Source organism: Stegostoma tigrinum, chromosome 20, assembly GCF_030684315.1.
Source record: "Stegostoma tigrinum isolate sSteTig4 chromosome 20, sSteTig4.hap1, whole genome shotgun sequence".
NCBI lineage: Eukaryota > Metazoa > Chordata > Chondrichthyes > Orectolobiformes > Stegostomatidae > Stegostoma > Stegostoma tigrinum.
In genome coordinates, this window is record NC_081373.1 from 13,522,202 (window position 1) to 13,537,295 (window position 15,094).

Here is a 15,094-nt window from a genome sequence, read left to right on the forward strand (position 1 = left end):
TAAAGAAGCAGTTTCTTTTCAGAGAGGTGTCAATGTGTTGTGGGAATCATGGAGAACCTCAACGTAGCAACTCCTACACAGCCGAGAGGCACAGCCTCATTCACCCTGACAAGGCAGAGCAGTTCCTACCTGGAGTCACACACCTCAGTCTGCTCAGTACAGAAACTGGACTGAAGATTTAAGTGGAGAGACAGAGGAAAGTGAGATCTTTAAATCAGAAAACGTTTGAGGAGATTTTAAAGGAGGTATTTAAAACCATAAAGCATTTTGATAATGTATATTAAGATAAACTATTTTCAGTGACCAGGGGGAAGCAGGTTGAAGGTAACTGGCAAAAGGCCCAAAGAGAAAATTGTCTTTTACAACAATTCAGTAATTTACAGCCTGAACAGATGGTGCAAGTAGATTCAACAGTTACTTATAAATAGGAAACGCATAAATACTTTAGAAAAAAAACATGTTGATCAATAAAGATGGAAAAATTGAGTAGTACTAAATTTTCAATGAGCTGGCATTGTCATGATGGGCCAAACGCCCTCTTTCTGTGCAGTACAAACCCACCGTTATCTGGATATAGGGGGCAGCTGTTGTGCCAGCTGCTGCTAATCCATTTTACAGCAGCCAAGTTGCTCCAAGGATTGATCCTGGAATCCTCCCTGCTTGTCTGCTGTATTTCACAAGTCCACAATTGACTCTATCACTCTGATCCACAGGGAACATCATTACTGGGCGACACACACTAATACACTCCACTTACCTTCCATCACTTAAACTATTTACTCTACACTGCAGTGGATCAACCATTCACAGACAACTGCAGGGCAAGATAATCTCTTTAGCAGCTTGGTGTGCACAGGACCAGCAAATTAAAAATGTTCAATTTTTGGGGTGAGGAAAGAGGATGTAATTTTCTTGCTCATTCAAGAGGGAAATGTCCCCATCAAACATGGAATAAACCTCCTTCTACACTATCCCCCACCAAACACTCCCAGGGCAGGCACAGCACAAGGTTAGATACAGGATAAAGTTCCCTCAACACTGTTCCCATCAAACACTCCCAGGAAGGTACAGTACAAGGTTAGATACAGGATAAAGTTCCCGCTACACTGTCCCCATCAAACACTCCCAGGAAGGTACGGCATAAGGTGAGATACCGGGTAAAGTTCCCTCAACACTGTCCCCATCAAACATTTTCAGGTCAGGTACCCACAGTGTTAGATATCGAGTAAAGCACTTTCCAAACTGACCCCATGAAATACTCCAAAGACAGACACAGCATTGAGTTAGATACAGAGTTAAGCTACTACCACACTGTTCCCATCAAGTGCTCCAGGACAGGTACAACATGGGGTTAGATACAGAATAAGGTCTATCTTCCATTCCTACAGTTTAATGAATAAATTTGGTCATCCAGATCCAACCTGAATCAAATAAGTTTCAGTTCATGCACTGAGCTACAGCCAAAATAATGCATTCATCCCTAAGTTTCAATCATTTTCATATGGGACCCTCACTAATTTTGGAGACACAGGGTCATTCCCTCTCACAAAGTGTGGCCGTCTGAAATACTCTGACTGATTGATGTCCCTCCTGCCTTTAGCATAGCTGATCTGTTGAGCTTTATTGGATTTTTAAAGCAGTGTATGAGTGGGAATCAGCTCCTAAAAGGATAGGCCCTGGTCAGTACCACACAGATTGTCTTTTATCATTTTTATGGGGATGTGACTCTTCAGTCAGAGTAGTATTCAGGGAGAAACCTATTATCCTGCAGGTCTGGGGCCGGGGCATGTTGTGATTGGTAAGTGACCCTACTGAGAATAAGAAATAGGTGAGTAGTCCATTTGGCCCAACAAACTTTTTCTACCACTGTTAAACTCCAGGCCAGTCAGTTTGCAATCACAATCTCACTTTTTCCTTGAGGGCAATTTTCCTGAATTCCCTCAGAGTCCAGGCAATGATTGATATCCATCATGAAAATGCACAAAACCTAAGCTACTAGAGTCGTCTAGGCTGAAGAATTCCAAAAGATTCACAACTATCTGCATGAAGAAAAATCTCCTCATCTTAGTCTGATAAGGTCAGCCTGTTACCTTGAGGCTGCGATCTTGGGTTCAAATTCTTCAACCAGACAAAACAAACTACCTGCCAAACCCACTCTGTCAGCACTACCCTGACATTCTTGACGTGCTAACCATACTCTTACAATCTTGCCCCACCAATTCCTCAAAGCATTTTACATGTTTCAATTGAATCACTTCTCATTCTTCTAAATACAGAATGTACATACCTATTTTAAATCATTCTCTGCTCAGAGGAGTCAAATGCCAGTGAGAGTCAATGTGCGTGTAGGGTACCCTGTCCCAGCAAGAGTCAATGTGTTTGGGACCCTGTCCCAGTGAGGATTAGTGTGAGTGAGGGACCTATACTCCAGTGAGAGCAGTGTGTGTGTGGGACCCATATCCCAGTGAGAGTTAGTATGTGTGGGACCCTGTCCCACTGAGAGTTGGCGTGTGTGTGTGGGACCCATTCCCCGGTGAGAGTTAGTATGTGTGGGACCCATACCACAGTAAGAGTCAGTGTGTGTGGGACCCATACCACAGTGAGAGTCAGTGTGTGTGAAAGTTCTGAAGAAGCATCATATCAGAGTCAAAATATTAATGCTGTTTCTCTCTCCACAGATGCTGCCAAACCTGCTGAGCTCCTCCGGCATCTTGTTTGTTTAAGATCTAATAGGAGTCGACAGGGAATGGTGTTGTCAATGGTCGGGGAGTTGAGAACAGGGGTCACAGTTTAAGCATAACGGTTAAACCTTTTAGGACTGAGATGGAGAGTAATGTCTTCACTCATAGATTGGTGAGTCGGTAGAATATCCTACCACATCAGTAGTTGAGGCTAAAACACTATTTTCAGGAAGGAGGTAGATAAAGCTTGTAGATAAAGTATTCAAGGATTATGGGAGGATGGTGGGATTAGACTATTGATCTCAATGATCAGCGGCGTGCAGGGGTCGAATGGCCTATTTGTGCTCCTATCTTCTATGTTTCAGCGTTTTTATCCCCAGCATCTGTTGCCTAAATGAGTATCAGTGTGTGTGTGGAACCTATAACTCAGTGAGGGTCAGTGCCCATGGACTTTTACCCTGGGGTGTGTCAGCTCCTTATGGGCTAGATGAGCAAAAAACTGGGAGAAAATGTTTTACAACACCCACGTTTTTACTAGAGGTCCAAACATTGTGGTAATGAATTATTTCAATCTCAAGAAGATTAAACTGTTGTCTGCCATCCTAGATACTCTGAAGAAATGGACATTGGACAGTGTCAAGATTAAAGTAACTGACTGCATTGTCTCTTCAAGACAGTCTTGTTTTTAAGGTGAAGATTTGATTATAACAGCAGTCACTGCACACCAGAAGTGTGTTGTGTGACATAGTTTGAGGCCCAATTGAAAACATCTCTTCCACCATACCAACTGACATCATTGCAGAAATATCACAGCCGCTCTAATGTGTAAACCGGCCATTCAGCCCTAACAATCCAAGTTGGTATTCAGGCTTCACCTCCTGATTGACCTCACCCTATTAGCATATTCCTCTATACTTGCTTTTTTATATATTAAAAAGGGCATCACTGGCTAGGCTAGCATAACTGCCCTCTTGGATAGGCAGTAAAAGAGTCTACCACATTGCTGTAGGTCTGGAGTCACCTGTAGTCCAGACCAGGTAAGGATGGCAGTTTACTTCAGTGAGGGCATTAGTGAACCAGATGTGGCACAGTGGTAGTGCCCTAACCAGGACAGGCCTAGATTCAAGTCCCACCTCCTATGGGTAATAAAATCTCTGCACAAGGTCATTAGAAAATATCTATTGCTCTACTTCCTTTCTCCTTCCTGTGATAATGCAGCTCCCTTTTAAACGCGTCAATCCTCTCCCCCTGCACCATTCCCGGTGGGAATGTATTCCACATTCTCCCGTTCTCTGGGGAAAGAGATTTATTCCTGACTCTTTCATGCCAAAGACCTCTAGCTTTGGACAAGGTTAGAATAACAAAGTGCTTACAATCGATGCAATTCAGACGCCACTTCATTATCCTTCTGTTCCAACACCTTAGTTCATGAAAATCATGCCTGGGCAATATTTTTCTGCAAATGAGCTGTAGCAGAGGCTTATTGGAAAGTAATAAAGTTGTCAGACATGAGTACTTTGGCACCAAACTGAAGAAAAAGCACATTGCGGTGTGTGTGTTAGTGTCCCTCAATGCATTTTGTGACCAGACTTTATTCCTCTTCCAACTTGCTTTTCAAGCCCTATCCCCTTCATCTGACTCTGCATTCAATCAGCAAATCTGATCAGCGGTTTTGGAGCAGGAATATTGCTCACAGGCAGTGAAGAGTAAAGTCTCCTTCAGACGGACAAGAAAAAAATCACAGACAAAACAGTAAACGAGTTACCTCTCTCCGTCCCCATTGGGGTTATCTTTCAAGCATTCACTTCCCTGGTCTATACTTGGCAGTGATTTCTGTGCATGGAGTCTGTGGAAAATGAATTGCTTTACCTCCTTCGATGACCACTGGTTCGAAAAGTCCAAACTGCTCCAATACTTTAACAAACAGGGCAAGCACCACCAGAACTGCTATCATCTCAAGGCCATCGAATTCCATGATGAGCTGGAGCGCTCATTCCGTCTTCGGTCCAGCGCCGGGTCCTGGCTTCCACAACCCCCCCACCCCACTCTCTCTCCTACACTTCTCACAGCTAACGCCGGCTGAGGGCCAAGCTGGGGGGTGAGGGGAGGTTTGGTGGAGGTGGGGAGGATATAGGGGAAGCCGGAATATCTAACACAGGCTGAAGGGAGACGTGACAGGCATTTCCTCCTCTCACTGTCTGTCTCTCTCTTTCTTCCCCAACAGCACCACCCGCCCCCCGCACGCCCCCCACGACCTTTGGATCTTGACTTTTGGAGTTGCGGAGTTGGTGGGTGGATGGTGAAAATGAGGAAGGAGGAGGAGGAGGGAACAGGAGGAGAGTCAGGCTGCTGGGATCTGAGGTCGCACTCCCGGGAGATGCTGTCTGAGTTTGACCTGATGCTCTGTGTGATCTGATCTCTCTGCTGCACTTTTGAGAGCTATTGCTCTCTCTCTGTCTGTATGCCTGTCTCCGTTCCTGTGTCTGTGATGTGGGGGGTGGGGGCGTTGGAAGAGTTAGGGAGCACGCCTCCCATTCCAATGGCACTACCTCCATCGATTTGCTTAATGCAGTTGCCACTAGTAACTGCTACAGGATATTTAAGCACCTTTCCCCTGTGTGGTAGAGTGCTGTTCTCTCTCTGTCCCTCTCTCTTTCTCACGCACACATTCGCTACCTCAGTGTCATACGGCCTCAGTCTCTCTCTCTCTCTCCCTCCCCCATTAGCAACAACTCAAGCTCCTCGCAAATGTACACTTCAAGAGGACAATTCTCAGTTTGAGCTGACTGACTTCCTCTGAGGTTTGAGCTGGGCCGGTGGTTAAAGTGAGAAAGCTTGTGGAAGCGGTCCGGAGGAGTGGGAAGAGTTCGGGACTCTGCAGCCCAGGGCCGGGAAGGGCACAGTACAGCCTGGGATTTGCATCCACACCCCCCTTCAGGTTCGCGTTTCGTTTTCATTATGAAAATATGGGAGTGTTTGACACGGACCTGGAAGGGCATTACAGTGTTGGGGGGGGTGTCAGGGGGAGCTTGGGGACGGTCAGGTAGTGTGTGCGGGGGGGGAGGGGGGGGTCAGTGTGGGGGGGTTGTCAGTGTGGGGGGGTTGTCAGTGTGAGGGGTGGTGTCAGTGTCGGGGGTGTCAGTGTGAGGGGTGGTGTCAGTGTGGGGGGTGTCAGTGTGTGGGTGGTGTCAATGTCGGGGGAGCTGTCGGTGTAGGGGGCATGTCGGTGTAGGAGGGGTGTCAGTGTAGGGGGGGTGTCAGTGTGTGAGGGGGACTCTCACTGTGTGAGGGGGACTCTCACTGTGGGGGCATCAGTGTCGCGGGTCAGTGTGTGAGGGGTCTCTCACTGTGGGGGCATCAGTGTCGGGGGACTCTCACTGTGGGGGCATAAGTGTTGGGGGTCAGTGTGTGAAGGGTCTCTCACTGTGGGGGCATCAGTGTCGGGGGACTCTCACTGTGGGGGCATAAGTGTAGGGGGTCAGTGTGTGAGGGGGACCCTCACTGTGGGGGCATCAGTGTCGGGGGACTCTCACTGTGGGGGCATTAGTGTCGGGGGACTGTCTGTGTGTGTGTGTAAATGGGGTGTCAGTGTAGTGAAGTTAGTGTAGGGGGTGGTCAGTGTAGGAGGGTATCAGTGTGGGAGCTCAGGGGGATTGTACGGATGTCAGTGTGGAATGTCAGGGGAAGTGTGGGTGGGCAGTGTGAGGGGTCAGTGTGGTGGGGTGTCAATGTGGGGGGTCAGGAGGACTGTTGGTGCAGTGTGTGGGGGGGTCATTGTTGGGGGTGGGTTCAGTGTGGTGGGGTCAGGGGTGTCAGTGTGGGGGTTTGTCAGTTTGGGAAGTCAGGGGGATTGTGAAGGGGTCAGTGTGAAGGGTCACAGGGAGCCTGGGGGTTCAGGGAGAGTGTGGGTGGCGTCTCTGTGTGAGGGTCACTGTGGAGTGTCAGGGGGATTGTGTGAGGGTCAGTGTGGGGTGGTTAGTGTGGGTGTGGTTGGTGTGGCAGGAGGTCAGTGTGCGGTTTGTTAGTGTGGGAGGTCAGGAAGAGTGTTGGGGGTCTGGAAGAGTCAGTGTGGAGGGTCAGGGGAGTGTGGGGGGTGTTCAGTGTGCAGGGGTCAGTGTGGGGAAATGTCAGTGCAAGTGTGGATCGGTTTGGGGGACGATGTGGGGTGGGGTTGGGAGAGTGTGGAGACATTCAGCAATAATGGAGTTTGGGAGGAGTGGAACAATGGAGTACTGAAGAATCCATCAGTGAAACCATTGGAAATGCCTCCAACCGGAGCAGTCAATAGAGAGTGTGATATTACTCCCTCGTGAGAGCAAGGACTCATTTCATTTCATTTCACTGTACTCTGGCACCTGGGTTTGGCTGAAGACTTGACCATTCTCAAGCCTGGTTAGATCAGGCCTGTTTTGGCTAAGACTGGACAGAAGGAAATAATTTGCATTTATAGCTTGCCTTTCAAATCCAGGATGTCACTTTGGGATCTATTGACGATGAATTGATTTGAAAGTGTAGTTTAAAAGTATTTTGTCAACTGAATGTCCTGATATTGTGAAAGGTGCCATGTAAACATAAAGTTTTCAAATTTCCTGTAGTCCAGGAAACTCAGTTTTTGCACAGCAAGTTCCAACAAACAGCAGCGTGTGATAATGACCAGATGATCTACTTTTGTGATATTGGTTGAGGAACTGATGAGGACACAGAACGGGAAACATTTCAACTAGCTCTACAAACACTTGTGCATTCAGCCAGTGAGTTAAGAAGCCCATAGTAGTAACGTCACAGGTATGGAACTACCGAATATGTGGCAATGATGCCAAACATTCTGCCTGCCTGGTGTCCTCCTACACCAGTTGCTGACAGCATGCCAGGTGCGACAGGCAGTGAAGAAGGCAAATGGTATGTTGACTTTTGAAGCGAGAGGATTTGAGTACAGTAGCAGGGTTTTCTTACTGCAATTATACAGACCATACCTGCAATATTGTGTGCATTTTGTTCTGACTATGAAGGTTTACCAGACTGATTCCTGGATGGCAGGACTGATGTATGAAGACAGGCTAGATAAGTCAGGATTATATTCACTGGAGTAGAGAAGAATGAGGGGATCTCATGGAAGCCTCTAAACAGGAATTTTACTTCTGATCCTATTTTTTGTCTGTGTTTCTATGTGAACACACGTACCACCACCAGGGACAAAAGGCCAGTCAGGCTCTGGCACTGGGCAAGGCTAAAGAAACCTTGTTGAAATCAGGTCCTGCTTAAGGAGGTTCTGCCTCTGCTAGGAGTCTAGTTGACACTGGGGCTCAAGCTTCAAGGAAGTTGTAGTGGTTAGATTTCTTCCAAGAAATGGTGAGAATCCATAATTAGCTTGGATTTCAATGGCCTCTCCATTTTCACGTGAAGATTTCAATCCTTGTTCAGACCTATCCCTCCCACTTGGATTCCAGTGATCAGAGAGTGAAGAATTGATCAGATCTGGATGTAGGGATTGTGCATCAACAAAGTCTCCACTTTAAAGAGAAGTGCATCAACATATTGCTTTGTCCTTTTTAGGTTTTGGCTGTGGTCCTGTGGATGGTAGTCTCATCTTTGAGTCCATAACCGCAAGAGGTGGGTCATTCAGCTCATCGAGTCTGCCCCACTGTACAATTTTGACTGCAGAGAACAGAGGGACTGCTGCTGAGCTAGGGACATACTAAACATTTCTCCCTCCCTGAAACATGAGAACCAACCTCACATTTGTTGGCAGGCAAAAGTAACCCTGTCAGTTCTAAATGGTCACCAGTCTATAGATCATTCAACTTCTTGTTCCTGGCAAAAGCTGGATCAATACACCTGTTTCAGCTCCAAATCATCTGACTCAACTGTAAATACTGCTTGTTCAAGCAATATTTTACACGATGCCTGCGATAGGAATTAGGCTGCCTGCTTTCAAAACATCCAGCCATTGTTTCGAATGTGGTTTTAAAGACAGTTCTCTCTCATTTTGGTCCACAGTTTTTAAAAATACAATAATAAAAATACACAGTCCTTGTCATTGTAAAATGTTTTGACAAGTTTTGAGGTTACAAAAGTGCTATAGAAGTTAAAATTCTCTCTTTTAGTCAATGACCCGTACAATGAGAGTTCTGACACATTCTCGTTACAGGACCTCGTTGAGATGCCTCTATAGGATGAATGTGCCTTAGGCACAGGCAATGACAGCTTGGCCACCACTATTCCACCACTCATGTCCTTTGGCATCCATAATTCGTCACAGTTCTACCAATCAATCGGCCCTCTGTTGCTGGCCAAATCACATATAGGTAGATATATGATAACACCTTGAACATCTACCAGTCTAACTTTCCAAATATAACACTTGGAAGGTGGATGCTCGTTCTACTAATCCCTCAATCAAGTTAGAGTGGAATGATATTTCAATACACCAACAGGCCATTCAGCTCAAATTGGTTCATGCTGGCATTTCTGCTATAAATAAATGTCATAATCTACTTTATCTCAACCAATGAACATATTCTTCTATTCCTTTCTCTATGCATTCATTGAGCTTCCCTTTAAATGTATCAATATCCTTTACCTCAACACTTTTTGAACTGTGCTTTCTCACCACCCTCTGGGTAAAGAGATTCTCTCGCAGTGCTGACTGCATGTCTTAACCTCAAACTCATTCAAATGGCTAGTTAAAGCCATTCAGCTAGTTAAATCAGCAGTAAGGAGGTTGAAAGACAAATAATATAGCCAAGCCTATTTAAAGAGATGCCAATCAGATGACAACTGGTCAAGGCGTAGCCAAGTTATGGAGTCAAAGGTCAAGGGGATGTTAATAATTGAACAAAAAGTTGTTGAACAACTAATAAATGGCCGACTGATGGATCTTTTTGGCCTCCTAAATTTATGGTAGAATCCAAAAAGAAGAATGAATTTAATGAGATTATCTCTGTTGGCAAAAAAAAAGAAACCGTTCACAAGTGTCAAGGATCTGTGAATATACTGAGTTGATAGAAATGTTTGCCACTGCAATTAGCACTGAGTGAGTAAATGGGTCTCCCTGTTTTTTCAGTCTCCTTTATCCAGGTTCTTTCACTTCTTCATTCGAGGCAGAGGGTGATTGGTACACTTACTAAAAGGTCTCATCTTCTGGCTAGTGACAATAGCTTATAGCAACTGGTAGAAGAAAATAACTGGCTTTCTTCAAGCTTCAACTATTTTTACTGCAAAGAGAGTGACACACACACAACCTGCTCTTCCAGCAGTTCAAAGGTTTGTCAATAAATTATTCACTTTCACAAGCTGTTCAGCTGCTCAGGAACCTATCCAAGAATTGTTGGCAGGATGATGACCTTTGGCATCCATGGCTGATGACAGTTGTACAAATCAATCAGCTACCTGTTGCTGGCCAAATCACTCACTGCACACATTCCTGCCTTAGTGCGGTGCTGTCTCCTAACATCTCTCCACCGCCCCCCTCCAACTCACTGATTAAGCAAAGCAACAGTGTATACACCACACACAATGAGATTCAGTAACTTGTTTTTGAAAAAGTCTCTTTTTCTATTTCAATCCACAACTGAAATTACGGAAAGTAAGTAGATCTGGTAGTTACAATCTTTTGAAGATTTAATTTGCCTACATCATCACAACACTTATTGGCCCTACCTCACTGCCACTGGGATGAAGCCAGTTGCAAGTTGGTCTTATTGCTTCCTACGAAATCCATTATCTCCAGCTATTGCTAGTGAAATTTGTTTGTAGATTACATTGCAATTCTGCAGTAATACAAGACCATAAGATGCAGCAGTAGGACATTCAGCTGATCAAGTCTGCTTTGCTATTCGATGAGATCATGGCTGATCTGATAATCCTCAAATCCACTTTCTGCCTTTTCCCCATAATCCTTGAATCTCTTACTGATTAAAAGTCTGTCTATCCCAATTTTGAATATACTTTACAACCCTGTCTCGGCAGCTCTCTGCAGTATGAAATTCTACAGATTCACTACTGTCTGAGGGAAGTCTTCTTGCACAATCTCTTAGTTTTACTCCTTATTAACCTTGCCTCCAATCAGATGTCTCTTGTTTCTGCTTTGTGCTCAGCTTGTCATTCCTTCTGCTTTCTGTCCTCTAAACCAACATTCTGCCATCAAGGTCATCAGGCTATTCTGTGGCACCTTTTGGAAATCCAAAATCAATCCAAAAAGGAGATAAGAACATAACAAGTAGGAGCAGGAGAAAGGTCACTCAGGCTTTGAATCTGTTCTACTATTCTTAGCTGACCTCTAACCCCAAACCCACTTTATTGAATTACACATAACCCATGACCCTCCTGCCATCCAAAATTCCATCAATTATAAACTTGAACACACTCAAAGACGAGCATCCACAGATTCCTTGTCAAGTCGTCCAGAGATTTCCAACCCGCTGAGTGAAGACATTTCTCCTCATTCTAAATTAATCAATCCCTTATCCAGTGACCATGACCTCTCAGTCCCCAACCAGGGCAAATATCACTTCAGGATATAACCTGCTTAAGACTGTGATAGATTTCAATTAGATTCTTTCTCATTCTTTGAACTTTCAGGGAAAATAGTTGCCATCCATGTAATCTCTCCATATACAGTAGTCCTTTCATCTTAGGAGCCAGTTTCTGAGCCTTCGCTGCACTCCTGTAAGACAAGTGCATCCTTCTGTAGGTAATGAATTGAAAATTGCACACACCAGAGGGCTGTGCAGCTTCGTTTTTAAACTCTTAATTTCTCTGGTTCTGTTTCTTTAAGCTTCTCAGTTTTGCCTCACAATGGGGTTTGATTAGCTCAGTTGGCTGGACAGCTGGTTAGTAATGCTAATAAAATGTGAGGCTGGATGAACACAGCAGGCCAAGCAGCATCTCAGGAGCACAAAAGCTGACGTTTCGGGCCTAGACCCTTCATCAGAGAGGGGGATGGGGGGAGGGAACTGGAATAAATAGGGAGAGAGGGGGAGGCGGACCGAAGATGGAGAGTTAAGAAGATAGGTGGAGAGGGTGTAGGTGGGGAGGTAGGGAGGGGATCGGTCAGTCCAGGGAAGACGGACAGGTCAAGGAGGTGGGATGAGGTTAGTAGGTAGCGGGGGGTGCGGCTTGGGGTGGGAGGAAGGGATGGGTGAGAGGACGAACCGGTTAGGGAGGCAGAGACAGGTTGGACTGGTTTTGGGATGCAGTGGGTGGGGGGGAAGAGCTGGGCTGGTTGTGTGGTGCAGTGGGGGGAGGGGATGAACTGGGCTGGTTTAGGGATGCAGTAGGGGAAGGGGAGATTTTGAAACTGGTGAAGTCCACATTGATACCATATGGCTGCAGGGTTCCCAGGCGGAATATGAGTTGCTGTTCCTGCAACCTTCGGGTGGCATCATTGTGGCAGTGCAGGAGGCCCATGATGGACATGTCATCAAGAGAATGGGAGGGGGAGTGGAAATGGTTTGCGACTGGGAGGTGCAGTTGTTTGTTGCGAACTGAGCGGAGGTGTTCTGCAAAGCGGTCCCCAAGCCTCCGCTTGGTTTCCCCAATGTAGAGGAAGCCGCACCGGGTACAGTGGATGCAGTATACCACATTGGCAGATGTGCAGGTGAACCTCTGCTTAATGTGGAATGTCATCTTGGGGCCTGGGATGGGGGTGAGGGAGGAGGTGTGGGGACAAGTGTAGCATTTCCTGCGGTTGCAGGGGAAGGTGCCGGGTGTGGTGGGGTTGGAGGGCAGTGTGGAGCGAACAAGGGAGTCACGGAGAGAGGAAGTCCTACAGACTAAGGGGGTGGCCATGGGCACCCGCATGGGCCCCAGCTATGCCTGCCTCTTTGTAGGTTACGTGGAACAGTCCCTCTTCCGCACCTACACAGGCCCCAAACCCCACCTCTTCCTCCGGTACATTGATGACTGTATTGGCGCCGCCTCTTGCTCCCCAGAGGAGCTCGAACAGTTCATCCACTTCACCAACACCTTCCACCCCAACCTTCAGTTCACCTGGGCCATCTCCAGCACATCCCTCACCTTCCTGGACCTCTCAGTCTCCATCTCAGGCAACCAGCTTGTAACTGATGTCCATTTCAAGCCCACCGACTCCCACAGCTACCTAGAATACACCTCCTCCCACCCACCCTCCTGCAAAAATTCCATCCCCTATTCCCAATTCCTCCGCCTCCGCCGCATCTGCTCCCACGATAAGACATTCCACTCCCGCACATCCCAGATGTCCAAGTTCTTTAAGGGCCGCAACTTTCCCCCCACGGTGATTGAGAACGCCCTTGACCGCGTCTCCCGCATTTCCCGCGACACATCCCTCACACCCCGCCCCCGCCACAACCGCCCAAAGAGGATCCCCCTCGTTCTCACACACCACCCTACCAACCTCCGGATACAACGCATTATCCTCCGACACTTCCGCCATTTACAATCCGACCCCACCACCCAAGACATTTTTCCATCCCCTCCCCTGTCTGCTTTCCGGAGAGACCACTCTCTCCGTGACTCCCTTGTTCGCTCCACACTGCCCTCCAACCCCACCACACCCGGCACCTTCCCCTGCAACCGCAGGAAATGCTACACTTGTCCCCACACCTCCTCCCTCACCCCCATCCCAGGCCCCAAGATGACATTCCACATTAAGCAGAGGTTCACCTGCATATCTGCCAATGTGGTATACTGCATCCACTGTACCCGGTGCGGCTTCCTCTACATTGGGGAAACCAAGCGGAGGCTTGGGGACCGCTTTGCAGAACACCTCTGCTCAGTTCGCAACAAACAACTGCACCTCCCAGTCGCAAACCATTTCCACTCCCCCTCCCATTCTCTTGATGACATGTCCATCATGGGCCTCCTGCACTGCCACAATGATGCCACCCGAAGGTTGCAGGAACAGCAACTCATATTCCGCCTGGGAACCCTGCAGCCATATGGTATCAATGTGGACTTCACCAGTTTCAAAATCTCCCCTTCCCCTACTGCATCCCTAAACCAGCCCAGTTCATCCCCTCCCCCCACTGCACCACACAACCAGCCCAGCTCTTCCCCCCCACCCACTGCATCCCAAAACCAGTCCAACCTGTCTCTGCCTCCCTAACCGGTTCTTCCTCTCACCCACCCCTTCCTCCCACCCCAAGCCGCACCCCCCGCTACCTACTAACCTCATCCCACCTCCTTGACCTGTCCGTCTTCCCTGGACTGACCTATCCCCTCCCTACCTCCCCACCTACACCCTCTCCACCTATCTTCTTTACTCTCCATCTTCGGTCCGCCTCCCCCTTTCTCCCTATTTATTCCAGTTCCCTCCCCCCATCCCCCTCTCTGATGAAGGGTCTAGGCCCGAAACGTCAGCTTTTGTGCTCCTGAGATGCTGCTTGGCCTGCTGTGTTCATCCAGCCTCACATTTTATTATCTTGGAATCTCCAGCATCTGCAGTTCCCATTATCTCTGGTTAGTAATGCTAACAGCATGTGCTCAATTTCTGTACTGGCTGAAGTCTCCACGAGGGGGTCTCTTCTTTTCAGCCTCTCCCCTCACCTGAGAGATGGTAACCCTAAAGTTAAACTCCCTACCAATTGTCACTGTCTAATGTGAGAGCTATTGCAACTTTACCTTTCATTCCCCACTATTTCAACATCTATTTTTATATTTTCTACCAAGAAAACAGATACAAAGTACATGTATGCTATTATAATTTCCATCTCAAGGGCATTCATGTTTTTTTTTCTAGCCTTTTCCTTTGCTCAAATCTACTTTTCTATTTCTTGTGCTAATTTCCCCTTATTTTCAGTGTCAATTGCATGATCATTATATGAAGACTCAAAAATCCCTTTGGATCTCAGGTTTAATTACAAAACGGGGGCAACATTACAAACTCTGTAATTTAATATGATTTTGAAGTTTTTATTAGCTACTGTTATACTACTTTCTTGTGTGGATTTTATTTTCTTAGAATCCAATACTATAAATTAATTCTTCAAATATTTTTTCAGAAAGATACAGGCAAAATAAAATATACATCATTCGGACATGTATGTTATTAGGATTCAAAATTTAACAGTTTATTCATTCTGCAGCTGAGATATGAAATTGAAGTTATTAAATTTATTACTCTTTCATGGAATGTGCATAATTTTACAACTTAATTCAGTTCACTGTTTTGAGTTCTTAAACCAGGGGCTTGTGGTAACAAAAAGTAGTTAGGAGTTTAGGAATGATCTTGGGAAAGAGCAGTGGTTTACTCTGTCAAAATTTTAAAACATCTTTTCCTGAAAGTTTGGAGTCACTGGCTGGGTACCACACACACACACACACACACACACACACACACACACACACACACACACAGAGAGGATGTTTCAGAACTTCTAACCAGCCACAGTGAAGGAACGATGACATCGTTCCAATGAAGGACATGAAAGGAA

The 15,094-nt window shown here is 46.5% G+C and overlaps 1 protein-coding gene across 5 annotated transcripts in view; it reads right to left on the reverse strand.

Annotated features, from left to right (window-relative positions):
- The window catches only part of LOC125461813 (Kv channel-interacting protein 2), a 320,168-nt gene that overhangs the window by 109,750 nt on the left and 195,324 nt on the right, over positions 1-15,094 (reverse strand). The window contains exon 1 of one of the 5 annotated variants that reach the window (XM_048551049.2): positions 4,551-4,740. The exons of 3 other annotated variants lie outside the window; for them this stretch is intronic. In XM_048551049.2, the coding sequence (XP_048407006.1) occupies positions 4,551-4,656 (106 nt within the window). In that variant the 5' untranslated portion in view covers positions 4,657-4,740. Of the gene's footprint in view, positions 1-4,446; positions 4,478-4,550; positions 4,741-15,094 lie in introns of those variants that run through there. One more of the 5 variants, XM_048551053.2, reaches the window with a different exon arrangement.